This window comes from Ovis canadensis, chromosome 4 (genome assembly GCF_042477335.2).
Source record: "Ovis canadensis isolate MfBH-ARS-UI-01 breed Bighorn chromosome 4, ARS-UI_OviCan_v2, whole genome shotgun sequence".
Classification (NCBI taxonomy): domain Eukaryota; kingdom Metazoa; phylum Chordata; class Mammalia; order Artiodactyla; family Bovidae; genus Ovis; species Ovis canadensis.
Window position 1 is genome coordinate 71,445,173 of NC_091248.1, and position 18,745 is coordinate 71,463,917.

General features: G+C 39.5%; 1 protein-coding gene across 1 annotated transcript in view; it reads left to right on the top strand.

The window, feature by feature from the left end:
- Positions 1-18,745, top strand: part of DOCK4 (dedicator of cytokinesis 4) — a 471,458-nt gene that overhangs the window by 410,309 nt on the left and 42,404 nt on the right. The window contains exons 34-38 of the mRNA XM_069587995.1: positions 593-653; positions 4,975-5,068; positions 14,179-14,327; positions 16,562-16,648; positions 18,587-18,691. Of these exons, the coding sequence (XP_069444096.1) occupies positions 593-653; positions 4,975-5,068; positions 14,179-14,327; positions 16,562-16,648; positions 18,587-18,691 (496 nt within the window). The remainder of the gene's footprint in view (positions 1-592; positions 654-4,974; positions 5,069-14,178; positions 14,328-16,561; positions 16,649-18,586; positions 18,692-18,745) is intronic.

The following is an 18,745-nucleotide window of genomic DNA, read 5'->3' on the forward strand; positions in this document are numbered from 1 at the left end:
ATTCCTGTTATTACAGAAACCTTTTGTTGCTGTTTTTGAAACTCTTGCTTTAGAACCAATAGACCCATTCATCTTAGCCTGACAGTGGTGTAACAGAATTGTATAACCATGCTGCTTTCTTATAGAAGGAGAGAGGGAATGAAATTCATACCGTTACCTTTCAGAGACATGATTTTTTTATTGTGAAGTGATCTAAACTGTTGAAGCAGGTCATCCCACTTAAATGCATGGTAATTTAAGAAAAAAAGCCTCATTGTTACTGCTGATGGTCAGGCTTACCGGCTCCTTTTCAGCCCAGTAAAAGGTGTGTCGTAACATCTCCTCACTCCTCCTCTTCCTTAGCCCCTCTCTATTGAGAGAAGGCACAGCCCACCTGGAAGTGGAATCTACAGCCATGCTGGTGCTCAGCCAGGGTCTGACCAGACCCCCCACCCCAAGCCTCTTGGGGCTCTGGCCTCTTTGATCCAAAGCAGCATGCAATTAGCCTCTAGTCTCTGGCAGTTTCTTCCCCCCCTCACCCCCCCAAAAGAACAAACTGTGTTTGCTCTTAGAAAGGAAGTTCTGAGTTCTGACTCTTTCTTCTTGTTTTTAGGGACTGCATGAAAATGGGCGAGGTAGATGGCAAAAAGATTGGCTGCACCGTGAGCCTCCTGGTTAGTCAATGATTTCCCTTTTCCTCCTTGCATTCTAGTGTTTGCTTTTTGTCAGAAATACTATGTTTTGTTTGTTTTTCCACCACAGTGTGTCTTTATCTGAGTGTTTCTTAGAAGAGTTTAGAAGTGTTCTTTGCTTTAGTTTGAATTAAATGCTAGAGAATTCTCAGCTCCCGAGTGTTGCAGAAAGTACCCACTGTAAGATCCCACGGTGATGCCAGCTTCTCCCTGTTGTATCATTTTTCTGCCCTGGAGTCCTTTGTTGCTCTCCTAGGAGACAAGGATGATGTCCCTGGAAAAAGGTCTTTTCAATTCTGTGTAAACAGTTCCTTTCTACTCTGCTTATATTTATTCTAGATTTTAATAAATATTAATGTTCCTTTCTGAACAAATGACAGTTTCGTGTTTAACACACATATTTTCACTCTATAGCTTCTTTGCAAATTAAAGCCATCTGTGGTTAAGATTTAGACTATAACTGGGATAACCATATAGTTTCTCATCCAAACAAATTTTGGAAAACAAAAATCAATATCATAAGGATAATAGGCTATAGCAGAACAGTTCTAGGAACACAAAATTTACCCTGGAATTTCTCATAACTAATTATCAAATAGAATGGTATTCTCACTACAGAGCAAAAGAAGGACTATACGTTTACATTCCTTTTTCAAATTTTGGTGTAGGATAAATTGATGCTTTTAATAATTTGCATTGATCACATTTAAAACACAAGAATACTCTGTGACTGCTTCTGGTTCTAAATTTGTGTATATCATGGTTCCTTTTTCTTGTTTTGCAGAGTAGATACACCTCTTCATCTATCCTAAGTATTTGCACAATCCTAATTCTTACTCTGATCCACGAGTCTCTTACATCCATGCCTTTTTGTTCTCTATTTGCCTGTACCTTAAAATTTTGTTTCTTCCCCAACCTGATTCTGTCTTGTCTTAAGTCGTTAAGTTGCTTGCTCAGCCTTGTCCAACTCTTTGCAACCCCATGAACTGTAGCCCACCAGGCTCCTCCGTTCATGGGATTTTCCAGGCAAGAATACTGGAGTGGGTTGCCATTTCCTTCTCCAGCAGATTTTCCCGACCCAGGGATCAAACCCAGGTCTCCTGCATTGCTGGCAGATGCTTTAACCTCTGAGCCACCAGGGAAGCCCATGTCTTGTCTTAGCTCATTGATTTAAGATTTGTTTTGTTTTGTTTATTCCCCCTCACAGTCCCTCTTCAGAGCTCAGAATTTTTACTTTCGTAGGACTATCTTTTTCCTTAATTTCTTTTCTCACTATACTGTTCATCTCTGAGTATATGACTTTATCCTTTTTTTTAACCACACCCACCACTTCCTTCTCATTTTTGCATTTAATTGTTACATCCCACCTCCGATACCAGTTGCTAAAAATAGTGAGACCCGAGCATCCTTTGTCAGGCCATCTCTTGTTATGCAGTTTCTCCATAATTTTTATCCTCAGACCCAATAGTAACCTGCAGGCCATCAGGCCAAGCTCATGGGGTCAGCCCATTACCTCTCCCCTTAGCACTTAATGTCTAACCTTGAGCACAGCCATTCCCACTTCTAAATTTCCTTTCTGTGCTTTCCCCACTGTTTGCCAGCCTTTGGCCGTGGTCAAGGTCCTCAGCCTGATCTCCTTCCATGTCTCTGCTTGTATGTCAACATTTGAGGAAAAAAGCCAAATGCTCCATCGTCTTCAGGTTTTCTCAGTCTGTCTCCTTAATCCTGGCTCTCCCCCAGCTCCAAGCCTGAAATCTCATAAATAACCTCAAAGGAAAGTCTTTACCTTTTCCTGAAGGACTCATCTTCCACTGTCTCCATCTGCTTTCACAGCGCCCTCTGTGACCTTGAGAGGTACACTCTTAAATGTAGACTCTGGGTCCATTTCCTCAACTGGTATAAACAGAAGATATCATTTCCTCTGATGGAAGACTGAATACTCTGACCTAAACGTGTTTACTCTAGTTTCCCAGTAGGAATAAGCCAGAGACAATAAAATCAGTGGCCCCCATCAGTGTTCACATGCTGACCAAGAATAGTCCTTATAGGAAATGCTAACACTTTGAACACTGTTTTAATTTCAACTAGCACAGGAATACTTATTATTAAAGGGCCAAATATATAACTCTGAAGCTAATCTTTTTAGTTTATACTCCATATGGAAAGTTTTTTGATGTTTTCTAGCTGCAATATGCTTCTCTTTAATCATTCACTTCCTCCTGGAGGTATTTCTTAACTCTTTGGAAAGATCAATTCCAGATTGTCTTCAGAGGAACTCTGACTTTCTCTACAAGCTCTGAGTTAAATGGTAGTATTAGACTGGTAAAAATGTGTAATCTTTGACATGACTAAAACTAGGAAATTAATTATTGTTTTGTTCTTTCTGTCACTAGTTTTGCCAGACATACATGAAAGAGACTCATCTGCTGACTGAGATATCTTTTCTTTCTTTTTTTTTTTTAAAGACCTATGATTCATTTACAGAATGATCACTTATTTTGTTCCCAAAGAAATTTGCTTCTTACCAGAAAGCTATTGGAAAAAAAAAACCCATTGTTTAATAGTGTAAAGGTCTGCTATTGAGTGGTTAGATTTATGTTTATGGTATAAAAATTCTTGCTAATTAAAATTATTTTGATTATAATAAGAGAGATGTGAAGAGCATTGTTTACTAGCTTTTTAAAGAATGCTAAGATCTACAGGACACTGTAGCCTGCCACCTCCTCTGTCCATGGGATTCTCCAGGCAAGAATACTGGAGTAAGCTGCTGTGCCCTCTTCTTGGAGATCTTTCCAACCCAAGAATTGAACCCAGGTCTGTTATGTCTCTTGCACTGGCAGGTGGGTTCTTTACCATTAGTGCCACCTGGGAAGCCACTCAAGATTAGTGCCACCCAAGGAATATAGGACACAAGAGGAAAGGGGAAGGGTAATGGTATAAATTGGAGGAAATATTTTTTTATGATGTGTTCAACTACATGTCAGCTTCTTGAAGTTAGATGAGTCCTCATATTGAAGAATGGATACCTATTAGGTAGTGGCCACAAAGTATATTGACAGGAGGCCCTCAGGCTTCATGCCCAAGTACAGTTAAGCAGCCACACTGGCTAGTTTGGTCCATAACCAAAGCCCTCTCTAGCTAATCAACTTTAGAAATGTTTAAAATTCCTGGTCTTTCCCCCTAGAAAAACCTGTTACTCCTTCAAGTCAACAGATTTGTCTCCCCATCACTATTCATTTTTCATTCTACACTCCAAGTAGCATCTGTCAAAATAATAGCAATAGTAATGATAGTAGTTCAGATGGCTGTAAACAGAGATTTCATAATATCCGCAGTGATCTGCTCGCTGAAAGAGCCTTATACAGAGCCTCACAGCATCACGCTTTTGCTGGATTCTAACTTCTTATGCTTTTGCTCCTATGTTTACTAAGTTCAGTGAGGACTAACATACTTTCTAATATGATAAAGAAATAGATGTGGAGGCCTATAAAATAAACATTTAAAATGACAACATAATATGTTCAGTTAAGTCAAAGTTGAGTTTTTGATGATGAATGTTAAAACATTTTAGAGAAGTTTAAATAAGATCCAGGTGCTTTGTTTTCATAAACCAAATATTTTCAGTAAGCATGCCCTTGTAACAATAATTTGAAATAAAATCTCTTACAAATCCCTTTATGTTGTAGTCATAAACTGGAAACCTTTAATTCACTCTAAAACAATTTTAAGATGAAAGAAATTATCCTTTGACTATCAGTGATCAAATGTAATAAATAGGTTAATATCTTACATATTTTTAATATTTTGGTTGAATTTTTAGACTAGTTCATTGGCAGTTAAACTTAACCAAAAAACAATAGAAAGTAACAAAAGAAATGTGAATCAGTGGTAATAACATCCCCCCAGGAGTTACCAGCCTATCCAGTGGTTGATAGGTAATTTTTAATACAGACAGTGTTGAATTAAAGATATATCACTGTCTTTTGCACTTGACTGGCAGTCCAAAGGTTAAGACTGCCCTAACAATGCAGGGAGTGCCGGTTGTATCCTTAGTCAGGGGACTAAGATTCCACATGCCATGTGGCACAGCCAAAATAAAATAAAAGGAAAGAAATGTGTGTATATATAACTGTGTCCCTTACATAATTTTGTAAGACATTAGAAATTTTGTAAGACATATAGAAAAGTTTGCCTGTTTTCTTGCTTCAAGACATGAAACTTCAAGCAGAGTAAAGGGTAGATACCTGCCAGCCTAATTGTTGAGAAATTATCCATTGTTGCACTCTTTTTGTTTTTCTCTTAGAACTTCTATAAGACTGAACTGAACAAGGAAGAGATGTATATACGCTACATCCACAAACTCTATGATCTGCACCTCAAAGCACAGAATTTCACAGGTAATTGTGTCTTTTGACTTGGGTTGGGGGAAGTGGGCCGGTCACCATTATATTAAGCATAATTCCTCTGTTTTTTAAATTAGACCTGAGGACTCAACCATTTCTTTTAAAATTGGAATTTAGAACTGGAATATATATGTTGTTTTTCTTTACTATATCTCTTTGCATAGTTTTTTAGGGGGTGGTTGGGGATTGGTTTTTGAGTGGTTTATAAAATATGCACCTAGCTTTTCACAGTCTGTTTAGAGTTAGTATTTCACCACTTCAGGTTAAATATAGGAACATTACAACCTCCCCACTGTATATTGTAATAGTCATAAGCATATATGTATATACATTGAAAAATTCCATCAGATAATGTCATAATTTTTAAGTCATACCTATTTTAAAGAATTTAAGAGGATAAAAATTATCTATTATATTTACTCAGATATTTACCATTCCTGTTGCTCTTTTTTCACTACTGAAATTCTCAGTTTTCCTCTGTTAACGTTTTCATTCAACCTCCAGAACTTGTTGTGGTGTTTCTTTTAGAACAGATCTAGTAGTGAAGAACTCTTAGTTGTCCGTCATCTTTATTTTACCTTCATCCCCGAAGGAAATGTTTGCTGGATACAGGTGGACAGTGCCTTTGTATCAGTACTCTAATACAATACTCTTATTTTCTCCTGACCTCCATTGTTTCTGATGAGAGCTGTAAGCATTTAAATTGTTCCCTGTCTGTGATGTGTAATTTCCTCTGGTTGCCTTTAAGACTTTGTCTTTGGTTTTCAGCGCTTCAATTATGGTGTATATATATCAGCATGGTTTTTTAAAAAAATCTATTCTGGTTGGGTTTGCTGAGCCTCTTGGACCTCTAAACATTTCTTTCACCACATTTGGGAAACTTTCAGGCATTATTTCTTCAAATATATTTTTTTTACTGATTCTCTGTTTTGGGACTCCAGTTTTATGGATGTTAGACCATTTGGTATTGTTCTGTAATTTCCTGGGGTGCTGTTTTGGGGATTTTTGTTTCAATTTTTTATTCTTTCTGTTTTTCAGATTGGATCATTTCCATTTATCCATTTTCAAAGCCATTGGCTCTTCTTTATCATTTCCATTCAACTACTGAGCCCTTCCAGTGAAGTTTTATTTTTTTTTAATTTTTATTATCTGTCTAAACTTTATTTATCTATTTTTAATAGCTTTAGTGGTTTTGCAAAAATTTGTATTTTCTCCTCATTTCACGAGTGTTCACTTTTACTTTAAGTAGCACGGTTATAATAGCTGTTTCATAGTATTTGCCTATAATTTCAACAACTGAATCATCTTAGAGTTGGCATCTGTTAATTGCTTTTTCCCTTTGAGATTTATTTAGTTTTCCTGGTTCTCTGAATGTCAAGTAATTTTGGATTCTATCCCAGACATTTTGAATATTGTGAGATTCTGGGTTTTGTTAAAATCTTCAAAAATTCAATCCAGCTAAGTTCAGACCTAAAGTCATGTCTCAGGGGAGAGCCTGGGACATGGACAGTTCTCTATACCATAGTTCATTTATCAGAATCTTTGTTATGTTGATTCTGATTCATTCTATACATGTACAGCTTAAGGGTGAGCCCAGGAAGTCATACACATAATTTAAAAATTCCTTTCTCCATCTCCTTGTTCTCTCTGATCTTTCTCACTCTTACCATCTCCCAAGGGCTCCTTTTCCTGATACTCTTGCTTAATCAGAGCCCGAGTACTCAGAGCCAAGACTTGATCCTCCGTACTATGATCTACTATGTATAGTCAGCCTCCCTGGTAGGGGGAAAGCAGTGAAAGAAAGCAGAAAAGTGGACGCCACTACTGCTGCCACTGTGACTGCCCCTCATGCCACAGTGCTGGTTGGCAGCTTTGTTCCTGGGACTCATAGTGGGCCAGAAGAATAGAAAGTACTCCATCCCACAGAGGGTCCTCCTCCCAGTTCTCTGACTAAAGGAGCTTTTTCTGTCTGTTTTCCATTCGAAGTTACAGAAAACAGAAGGCTAAGCCTGGAGATACAAAAGGCAAAAAAGTAAAAACAGGGAGCTCACCACTCTGTCATCCTTCCTTGAGTATTGATTTTCCTGTTCTGTCTGCCTTCTCATTTACTTTTCAGAATTCTCCAATAGTTGCTTTATATATTCTGTCTTGGATTTTTAGGTGAATCAGTGAGAAAAATACACTAAAATGTGCCTACTACATCTTAACCAGAATGAGAACCCTTTAATTGGATTTAGAAATTACAAATCTTAGTCTTCTGGCACACTCTTCTCCCAAGAAACTCCTGAATCTTTGTTCCTCCCCCAGCTTTGAAAGAGTAAAGGAACACTTTCTGAAGTGATGCTCATGTTCCCAGGATTTAAGCATGCCTCTAGCTGTGGTTTCACCATCTCTGCTAAGAGCATCGCTTAAAAGTTAAAAGTTCCCAGTTCGTGACTCAGACTGGAGACCTTTATGATATCTTTGATACCTCTCATTCATGAGGTGCTATTGGTTCTGCTTCCTAAAAATGAAAGCCATATCCTTTCTTATTGTTTCCAGTTTCTCTGCCTCAATCAGGCCTTCATCGTCTCTCTCTTGGACTGCTTCTTAACTATCCCGAGTTATTCACTAGAGCAGGGATCAGTAAACTTCAACCTGCAGCCCTGTCATTTGATTTTTCAAAGAATGTTTTATTAAAACTCCAGCCACACCCACTTAATTACATATTGTGTATGGTTGCTCTAGCACTCAAATGGCATAGTTGAATAGTTGCAACAAAGACTGTATGTCCTACAAGCCTAAATGATCAACTGTCTGATACTTTGAGAAAACTTTGTCACCCCCTTCTCTAGATGTAACTGTCAATTTGTGTCTTCTACAAAGTAAAGCTCAAAGTCTTTATTCAAGTCCCATCATAACTGAAGCAACACCTGTCCATTCAGCCTAATGTATTCTTGTTTACCTCTAATACTGTTTTCCTTCTTTTTATCCTTCAGAGCCAGCTCCTATATCATCTTTTCCATGAAGTCTTTATCTTCCTTCTCTCTCCTTCACCAACTCCATGAGCTCGCACCCCCAGCTATGGGCTGAATTCATGTTTTCTACTCTTTTCCCATTGCAGTTTTTTCAGATTTCCATTCAAGTATTTATCATATTTAATTCATAGTTATATAACAAATGTGTGTGTTGCTAAGTAGGTAGGTAGGTAGGTAGGTTGAGAGATCTTTAGTTGAAGGGTAAATTCCTTGAGGACAGAGATGATATTTTCTTCTTAGTCTTCTCAGTTCTTAGATTATTGCCTAGTGCTGTGAGATTTAAATAAATGCATTACTAAGAATGCACTCAGATTTAACATCCCAAGAGCAGATTTTTCTCCTTTAATATTGTTAATTCCTTAATCACCAAGGAAGCCCCAGTATCTCTTCACACAGATGTCCTAATAGTTTTGATTAAATAAACTAAGATTTTTTTAGCTGACTCTGTTGTCTAAAAGTTTAAGTAGTCATTTTAAAGTAGTTTGTAGCTAACATTAGAAAAATGGTGTATTTTTTTAATCTGTGAAATCAATCTAGTAGACTTGTTTTATTTTGAAGCCCATTTAAAAACAAGAAAAAAAAAGCAGAAGAAATGAGAGAGGGAAGTGAGGACAAGCTCTTGCAGATATGTAACAGATATATTTTGGTTTTCTGAAACTCCAAATCTGTCACCTTATATTTTGAAAATGTGTAAATCTTTTTTCTCTAATTTGTTTACTCAGCTTGGAGTTTTTATGTTCCCCAAAGTCATAAGAAATACGTTCTTTTCCCATATAACATTTTACTCATTTCTCCTCTGTCCTCATTTTTGTGGGTCCTTAGAGAAAGTGGAATTGATGGAAAAACTTCTGTCTTTACAGGATTTGTTTCTTATGGCTTAATCCTTTCCAGCCCTCTGTGACAATGCCCTCCATTACACGATTCATTTCCACATTTATCCTGTGTTACTTCTTTCTGCATATTGAGATCTTCCCTGTACAGTTCTCAAAATGATGGAATGAGGTGGCCCATATATTTAATTATGGGATAATGGCCTTTTGTTCCAAATTGTAAACACTTTTAAAAACATTGTTCATAATTTTGGATGTGAGCCATCTTTCTCTTTTCAGTATGTAATACAGTCTTCTAAAGATACATAGGAATAAACTTGCAACATATTGTAATAAAACATCTTCGATATGCTGATGTGTTCCAGAAACCTCAGTATTCTGTTGCTGACACCTCAGAGGCATATGTTTCCTTTAATAAAAATTTTCTGCCGTTTTCTTCATACACACTGTTTACCCCTGATATACATCGTTATCTGCCGGAATCAAATTCTGTTTTCACACTTTCTCGCATCACCCTTCGGTCATTTGTCAGCTTGCTCTGCTGGCCTGCCAGTTGTTGTTCATTCACTAAGTCATGTCTGACTCTTTGTGACCCCATGGACTGAAGCACGCCAGGCTTCCCTATTTTTCATTGTCTCCTGGAGTTTGCTCAAAACTCATGTCCATTGAGTTGGTGATGGCATCCAACTATCTCATCGTCTGTCACCCCCTTCTCCTCCTGCCATCAATCTTTCCCAGCATCAGGTTCTTTTCCAGTGAGTCAGCTCTTCACATCTGATGGCCAAAGTATTGAAGCTTCAGTTTCAGCATCAGTCCTTCCAGTGAATATTCAGGGTTGATTTCCTTTAGGATTGACTGGTTTGATCTCCTTGCTGTCCAAGGGACTCTCAAGAGTCTTCTCCAGCACCACAGTTCAAGAGCATCGATTCTTTGACACTCAGCCTTCTGTATGATCCAACTGTCATATCCATACATGACTATTGGAAAAACCATAGCTTTGACTAAATGGACCCTTGTCAGCAAAGTGATGTCTCTGCTTTTTAACACACTGTCTAGGTTTTGGATGTCTTGGATGTCATAGCTTTTCATCCGAGGAGCAAGCATGTTTCAATTTCATGGCTACAGTCTCCATCTGCAGTGATTTTGGAGCCCAAGAACATAAAATCTGCCACTGTTTCCACTTTTTCCCCATCCCTGTACCATGAAATGATGGGCCCTGATGCTTTGATCTTAGTTTTTTGAATGTTGAACTTTAAGCCAGCCTTTTCCCTCTCCTCTTTGACCTTCATCAACAGGCTCTTTAGTTTCTGTTTGCTTTCTGCCATGCAGAGATCCAGGGAATGGCAAGAAGGGATAAGAAAACCTTCCTAAGTGAACAATGCAATGAAATAGAGGAAAACAATAAAATGGGAAAGACTAGAGATCTCCTGAAGAAAATTGGAGATACCAAAGGAACATTTCATGCAAAGATGTATACAGTAAATAACAGAAACAGCAAAGACCTAACAGAAGCAGAAGAGATTAAGGTGGCAAGAATACACAGAAGAACTGTATAAAAAAGCCCACCAGTGGTTACTTCTTTTCCCACCCTTCTCAGGGGCAGCTCACCCACACCTGACCTTCCAGCCATCCCTTGGACCTTCCCAGGGCAAACATTACTTGAATAGCAATTTACAGATTAGAAACACTTCATTATTCCCCCCTTTTTTCATTTTATTTATTGTGGCAAAATGTGCATAACGTAAGATTTGCCATCTCACCCATTTTTCTGCGGACACTTCAGTGGCCATCCAGTGCACTCATGCTCCTGGGCCACCATCACCACCATCTGTCTCCAGAACTTTTTCATCCACCCAATCTGAAACCCTGTGCACATTAAACAGTAACTTCCCATTTTCCCCTCCCCTCATCTCTGGCACCACCATTCTGCTTTCTCGCTGTGTAAATTTGACCTTCATTGCCTTTTCGGTCCCTCCCTGTGGGCAGCTGAGATGTGGGAAGGGGTTCCCTCTGCCCTCCCCACTATTCCACCTTTACACTGTGGCATGGTTAGTCTCAAGGATATTTTTTGAAAGCTCAGGGAGATACAAGAGAAATCTGAGAGGCGAAGATGATCATTCTGGAGCTGTGTCATTAAGATAAAATAGGAGTTATTCAGCAGCTAAAGGCTTGAAGGAACAGGCTGTGAAGGACCCCAGGTGTTGGTTGGTGTGATAAGGGAGAGGAATCTTAGTTTGTTCAGGTGACAGGAGCAAGAGTATGGACAGAAAAACAAAGGTGCCCTTGGGGTTTTCTTAGCTGCTTGGCATTATAAGGGTATGTGGGTAATTAAAGATTAGGAAGTGATCTCAGGAGGCCTCAGGGAAAATGAGGACGCTGTTCAAATACAGCACAGCTCTGATGATCTTGTTATCATCCTCGTCTGTCTTATCCCCTGTGAAGCAGTCTTCCATGGCAACCCACGTCGTGGCGAACTTGGCTGCTTCTACATCCACCGATTAATCGACACCCTCCAGCAGACATGCGCTCTGTCCATCTCGCCCCAGGAAAGGGCCTGTCCCCTGTCCATGCAGTGGAAGGCGCCTGTGTCCCTGACAGGCAGCCGCCTCTGGGTCAGGTTGCATCATGTTTCATTCAGCAAAAGTGATGATGGGGTCGAGGGGCTGGAGGCTTTTTAGGAAGACAGTAGCAGGCTCACAGTAGCAGTCTCCTTCTTACCTGTCATAAGTGGGGACATTGGAAAAATGTGAGTGGAGGGACCAGATCATGGGCAGCCTTCTGTGTCACTTTAGGAAGTCCAAATTCAGTCTGTTTTTAATAGTTACTGAGAATCATTGACTAGTTTTACTCATGGGAGCAATGTGATCATTTGCATTAAAGAAAACTTGTGTTAGTAACAGCTTGCACACTGAATGCTGGGGAATAAGAGACTGCTGGTGGGTGATGAAAAGTTTTGCTGCAATCATTGAAGTTACTGGGTCGAGCTCATCAAAGGTAATTAAAGAGGAAAATACAGCCAGAACCTGTGCCTTACAGGACTTCTACACTTAAGAGATAAGAAAATAGTGTTGGGGACCCCGCCCTTTCTTATTGCAACTGTATTTAATGCATTGAGATGGCCAGGTCACAGTACTGGAACGTAACATGTTACTTAGGAACCTTATGTGTAGTTATCCTTAAAGCAAATAAATGAAGAAAAAGAATTACCATTTATGGATATTGTATTAAAAGTAACTACTGTGTATTTTCAGACATGTGTGGGGATGGTTGGTAAATGGATACCTAACATAAGGATTTTATCATTTTATTCGGTTTAGTAAGTAAGTTGGCTGTTATAGTGTCAGGTGAAAAAAATTATTATAGTCTTTCATCAGGGACAGTGAATTCTGGTTCCCATTCTTGATGTATTTGGCCGTATTTATGGTTCAGGAAAAGAAGAGACCTGCAGAATGGCAAGTATCCTATTAAATACATTACCTGTCAGCCATGCTTAAGCCTGTGGGTCACCGCTTCTATACACGTGTATAGAATGTCATCCCTTCACATGTTTCCCCAGGAAATTCCCGCTACACCAAACATGTCATGACTTTAGTAACCATTACTGAAGATTTGTGGGGCCAGCCAGAGGGGGTGTCAGAGTACACAGCCCACACAGTTTGTTCTCTCTCTCTCTCTCTCTCTCTCTCTCTCACACACACACACACACGCACACACACACACACACACACACACACACACACTCTTCTTATCCAATACTTTTACCCTTTCTGGTCCTTTCTCTGTTGGCTGTTAATAGATTTTAAAAGTTTTTCTTCTCTGAACTCTTCTCTAGCTTTTCCCCTTCTAAATTCTGTCTGTACCCTGATACCCCCACACACATATACAGTAAGTCCCCTACATACGAACTTTCAAGTTCCGAACTTTCAAAGATGTGAACATGTGTTCCATCAATGTCGACGTGAGTGAAATGGCAACTTGCCCTCCGTCTCCTATTGCTGATGATCCTTCAGCTCTGCCATCTCCCACCTCCTCTCCCTTCTCCAGTGAGTAACTCTTCTTGCCTGTTCACTCGATGCCAGCCCCTGTGTGCCAGCTGTTGTACCATACTACTGTACTTTCAAGGTACTGCACTTTAAAGATGTTTTCTTTAATTTTGTATGTTTTTTTTAATGTATTATTTGTGTGAAAAGTATTATAAACCTATTACAGTACAGCGCTATAGAGCTGATTGTGTTTGTTGGGTACCTAGGCTAACTTTGTGGACTTATGAATAAATTACACTTAAGAACACACTCACAAAAGAGAACTCATTTGTATATAGGGGACTTGCTGTATTACTTTCACATTTTTCAGCCTTTTATTAGCCAAGAGAATTGAGTTATCATTTTTTGTTTCTTAAGCATGCCCTTTATTGCCAACAAAGATCCATATAGTCAAAGCTATGGTTTTTCCAGTAGTCATGTATGGAAGTAAGAGTTGGACCATGAAGAAGGCTGAGTGTTGAAGAATTGATGCTTTTAAACTGTGGTGTTGGAGAAGACTCTTGAGAGTCCCTTGGGCAGCAAGGAGATCAAACCAGTCAATCCTAAAGGAAATCAATCCTGAATATTCATTGGAAGGACTGATGTTGAACCTTCAGTACTTTGGCCACCTGATGTGAAGAGCTGACTCACTGGAAAATAATCTGATGCTGGGAAAAATTGATGGCAGGAGGAGAAGGGGGCGACAGAGAATGAGATGGTTGGATAGCATCACCGACTCAATGGACATGAGTGTGAGCAAACACCAGGAGGTGGGGAAGGACAGGAACCCTGGCATGCTGCAGTCCATGTGGTCACAAAGGGTTGAAAATGACTGAACAACAAAACATGGCCTGTGGAAACTACCCATAGTCCCCTGCCAAAGGCTTTACCAGTGAACCTATGTAGCAAACGAAAGCATGTCTCCCCTGCATTTTGAACCAGCTACAGAGCTATCCTTCAACATTTTAATTATGCTGGTATATATGAACAGTAGGGGTAGGAAATAAACAGAAAGGAGAGAAAGAGAAAATAAAGAGAGCCAAAAGATCAAACACAAGTCTCTGGTAATTCCATCTCCCGGGGTGCTTCTCATTCATTCACCTTCCGTTGAATATGTCCTGGACATGTGTTCTTCAGTATCGTGAAATTCAGAAAAAAAGGACTTAATCCAGCTTATCCTGAACCAGCTGCATTGGGGTCTTGTCTCGATCATCACCTTCCCGCTTATCTTTCAGAGGCTGCATATACGCTGTTGTTATATGATGAGCTGCTGGAATGGTCTGACCGGCCCCTCCGGGAGTTCCTGACCTACCCCATGCAAACGGAATGGCAGCGCAAGGAGCACCTGCACCTCGCCATCATCCAGAACTTTGACAGAGGCAAGGTAAGTGGCCCCAGTCCCCTGTGTCCCTTCCCAAGGTGACTGTCACATTTCCTCTATTTCGAGTTCATTGATGGCCACCTCTTCAAGCAGGGGCCCTCAGATTTTCAGTGTGCATTCACAACTCCCAAGAGTTGACTGAAATTAAGATTCCCAGGCCCCACTCCTGCAAATTCTGATTAAGTAGGTCTGGCTTGCGCCAGGGGGTTCTGCAATTTTAATGAGGAATCCAGAAAATTCCAGTGTGTATGAACTTGGACCCCATCTTGAGAGACCCTCATCTAGAGGTTTCAACATCCAGGCATTTTATTATCTGAAAAACCACTATCACACCTCCCCTACCTCCCCAAATTGGCACATAGTAATCTGTCCCAGTTCATTTTTTTTAAGGTGAAATAAATGAAACTAAATTTATTTACAGAATTTTATGACATCCCGTCATACACTCAGAGTTGCTATAGGGTGTTGAAAACCTCCCTGAGCTAATAAAGCAATTCAGCATGTCACCTCCCTGCCACCTGCTCCCTTTTCAAGGGTTTGCAGTGCTCTTTAAAAAAAATGTGAATCTGACCCCAGGTGATTTGAACACTTGGATGCTTTGGTGATACATGTCTTAGATTTAAATATATCTTTCAAAGTGCCAAGGTTAAACAGGAAATGAAAATACACCCAGTGGCTGTCAGTCTTTTATAAAACGTAATTGGGTACTCCTAAAAATTTGATGCCAGGGAATTGCTTTATTCCTATACTCTTCTATTATTTATCTAACTACACTGACATATCATTCATTACGTTAGTAGCAAAGAAATGCCTCTGTATCCTCCCACAGTAAACTTTCCACCTGAAAGATAAGCTGTTACAGAACCTCTCTCGGCCCATTCCCAGGAGGCTGTGCTTTATGAGGACTTTGAGACTATAGCCCATGGGTCAAACAGCTCACTGCCTCTTTCAGTTCAGCCTGCAAACTAAGAATCACTTTTACATTTTTAAATGGTCAAAAGAACTCAAAAGAAGAATGGTATTTGGCCTGTGGAAATTATATGAAATTCATGTTTCAGTTGTCAGTAAAGTTTTATTGGAACACAGCCAAGCTTATGCATGTCTGAGGATGTTTTCATAGTTTAATGGCAGTTGTGACAAAGGTTGTATGGCCCACAACACCTAAAGCATTTACTGTTTGGTGGGAAAATTTGCAGACACCTGAGCTAGATTGAAGAATTTTTGCATTTCTGCTGAGAGTAACCAGCTGGCTTAGACCCTTGCAGTTTACAAGTACGCTTGGGCCAACAAGGAATCCACTGAGCCAGCTGTGGATAATTGGACCTTAGGGGTCAGTGGTAGTTCCGCATACCCCAGCCCTGAGGGGCTGCTCATTAATCTCCTTGGCCATTGTGGAACTGCAGTTATTTCAGCATGTTTTGTTTATTTTTTAACTATAAACTATTACTTTTTTTTTCATTTTATTGAAGTGTAGTGATTTACAATGTTGTGTTAATTTCTTCCATACAGTGAAGTGACTCATCTGTACATATAATATTCTTTTTCATATTCTTTTCCATTTCTGTTTGTCACGGGATGTTGGATATAGTTCCCTGTGTCACACAGTAGGACCTTGTTGTTTATTCATCCTATATGTACTAGTTTGTATCTGCTAATCCCAAACTCCCAGTCCATCCATCCATTCCTTCCCCACCCCCGCTTGGCAACCACATGTCTGTTTTCCATGTCTGTGAGTATGTTTTTGTCTCATAGATGTGTTGATATGTGTTGTATTTTAGATACCACATAAGTGATATCATATGCTGTTTGTCTTTCCTTGACTCACTTCACTTAGCGTGATAGTCTTTAGGTCCACCCATGTTGCTACAAATGGCATTATTTCATTCTTTTTGATGGTTGACTAATATTCTAGTGTGTGTGTGTGTGTGTGTGTGTGTGTGTGTGTACTCCACATCTTCAGGATAATAGTTTTGAGATGATATCAGGAAATGTTGTTTTTGCACCATATGTTAATGACTTGTTGGTTATCATTTTCAACTCTCTAAATATTTTAAATAATGAACTTGTTAATTACATGCTATTTTCATGCTTAAAATTGCAGTAGTACTATTAAGGGTAGGTTTTAAAGGTTAAGAAGTAAGGCTTGATCATCTGAGAGTGGTCCCCTCTTGACCTCTGGGTGGAAATTAGTAAATGCCATGAGATTGTTAACATTTATGTTATTCACTTGTCCACAGTGTTGGGAGAACGGCATCATCTTGTGCCGGAAGATTGCAGAGCAGTACGAGAGTTACTATGATTACAGAAACCTGAGCAAAATGAGGGTAAGGTGCCTGCATGCATCCTAATCAGGTTATGGAATCCTTTTTTAGATTGACGTCCCCATGGTGCTAGGAAGTCAACTTTGTGATCATCTTGATGTGTCTTGTAGAAAGCTTTTGAAAGAAGCATACTCCTCTATTTATCCAGAGAAACAGCATATTGACCTGTGTGATGCTTTTGATTAATATGCAAAATGTAAGCTGTTGATCTATTCTAAACACTACGTCTGAAATATAACATGTAACCCAGGATTAATACTTTTTGTTGGAAGAGCTTGTCACTCACACACGAATCTCAGTAATATTCCATTCTTAGTTCCATAATCTGTGCAGTAAAATAGGAGAAATGGCTAGCTGACGCATTTTGAAAGATTTGGGGGCTAACTTCTGTAGGTATCAAAGCTTTTTAGCTTCAGAAATGTTTTTATTTGCTAAAACTGAAACCAAGGTCTTAGTACCCAAGAGCTCAAGGAGTTTAATATTCTGTGTCCCTAAACCAAATCTTTTCTATTGAGGTAGCCAAAAAGTTCACTTGGGTTTTTGTGAAGCATCATACAAAAACCCAATGAACTGTGGCCAACTCAATACCTTCTCTTCTTGAAGGTTCAAACAAGTCCCTCTGGTACTCCACGTCCTTATTCTCATCGGGTCAAACATTTTGTATCATCTTGTTACATGTAAGCTCTTCAGGGCTTCTAAAACAGGATCATCAGATTATATATACATATGCACATACATATATATTTTTAAAAATTATGATATTGCCTTTTCATTCCAAGGTAGTAATATAAGAGATAATACTCATAAACCTTTAACAACCCAGTATCCCTTATACCACAAGTAACTTCTTCCTCTGGCAGGAGCCAGCCCTGTACTTTGGGTGTACTATTTCATATCAGGAGTTCATCAATATTTCTCCTAACAGGAAAACCAAGGAGGAAAAGCCTTGTTTTAACTTCAGCCCATCACGCTGGCTTTGGCAGACACTGCAGTTTCATATAAAAATGTCCCTGTGCTTCTCTTTGCATCCTGTCCCCGGAACAGAAGCGAGGTTATAATGTTTACCTTTGAGGGCCCTTGGGTGCCATAGTCACTAAGATTTTTATAAACTCAAAGCTTTGCACTTCATGCCAAGTGCTCTGTTGGGTGCTGTTACTGGGGGTGGAGAGAGGGGAGATATTTTCAATTGCAGTATTAGTCTTTCTCTGGAAACCCTGGAGATGATAATACCATGAGTGGAAAACCATAATCTTTATGTACTTCATGCTTCCAACCTCAGTCAAAGACACACTTAACAGCCTTCAGCCCCCACAACACTTGCACTGTGGGCCCTGTTTGGTTTGTTGGTTTATCCCCGTTCAACCTGTACAAGGTTACATCTTCCAGATGTCCTGAATTACCATGACCTAGGAGAACTGAATGCTCAGGTGAGTACAAGAATTCTCCAAAAAGATTTTGCCTCTAAGAGTTCATGTTAATTTTTATTGTGAAGAAAATATTTTGATAGACTACTACTGCTAAGTCGCTTCAGTCGTGTCTGACTCTGTGCGACCCCATAGACGGCAGCCCACCGGGCTCCCCCATCCCTGGGATTCTCCAGCCTGTGCATAGAAATCATTTCCTCTGGTGAGGACATGTAGTAATATACTCAATCCTTTAAAGCAGAGGTCAGGAGACTGAAGCCTATGGACCTCAAAGAATTGAGTAGTTATGACAGGGACCAGGTGACTTGTAAGGTCTGAAATATTTATTGTCTGGCCATTTACAGAGTAAGTTTCCTGATCTCTGCCTTAAAGCATAGAAAAGGAGTCAACCTTCTTTTCTGCAAATGGAACTAAAGTGATGTTCTCTTTTTTTTTATAGAAGAAACATCCTCTTCTATAAAGTGGTGGAGCTAAAAGATGAGATAAAATGACTAAAACACCCCCTGTTCTTTGCTAGATGATGGAGGCCTCTTTGTATGACAAAATTATGGACCAGCAACGTCTTGAACCAGAGTTCTTCAGAGTTGGATTTTATGGGAAAAAGTTTCCATTTTTCTTAAGAGTAAGTAATATACTACTTGATTTGCTTTCATGCTTCCAATATAGATATCCCAAT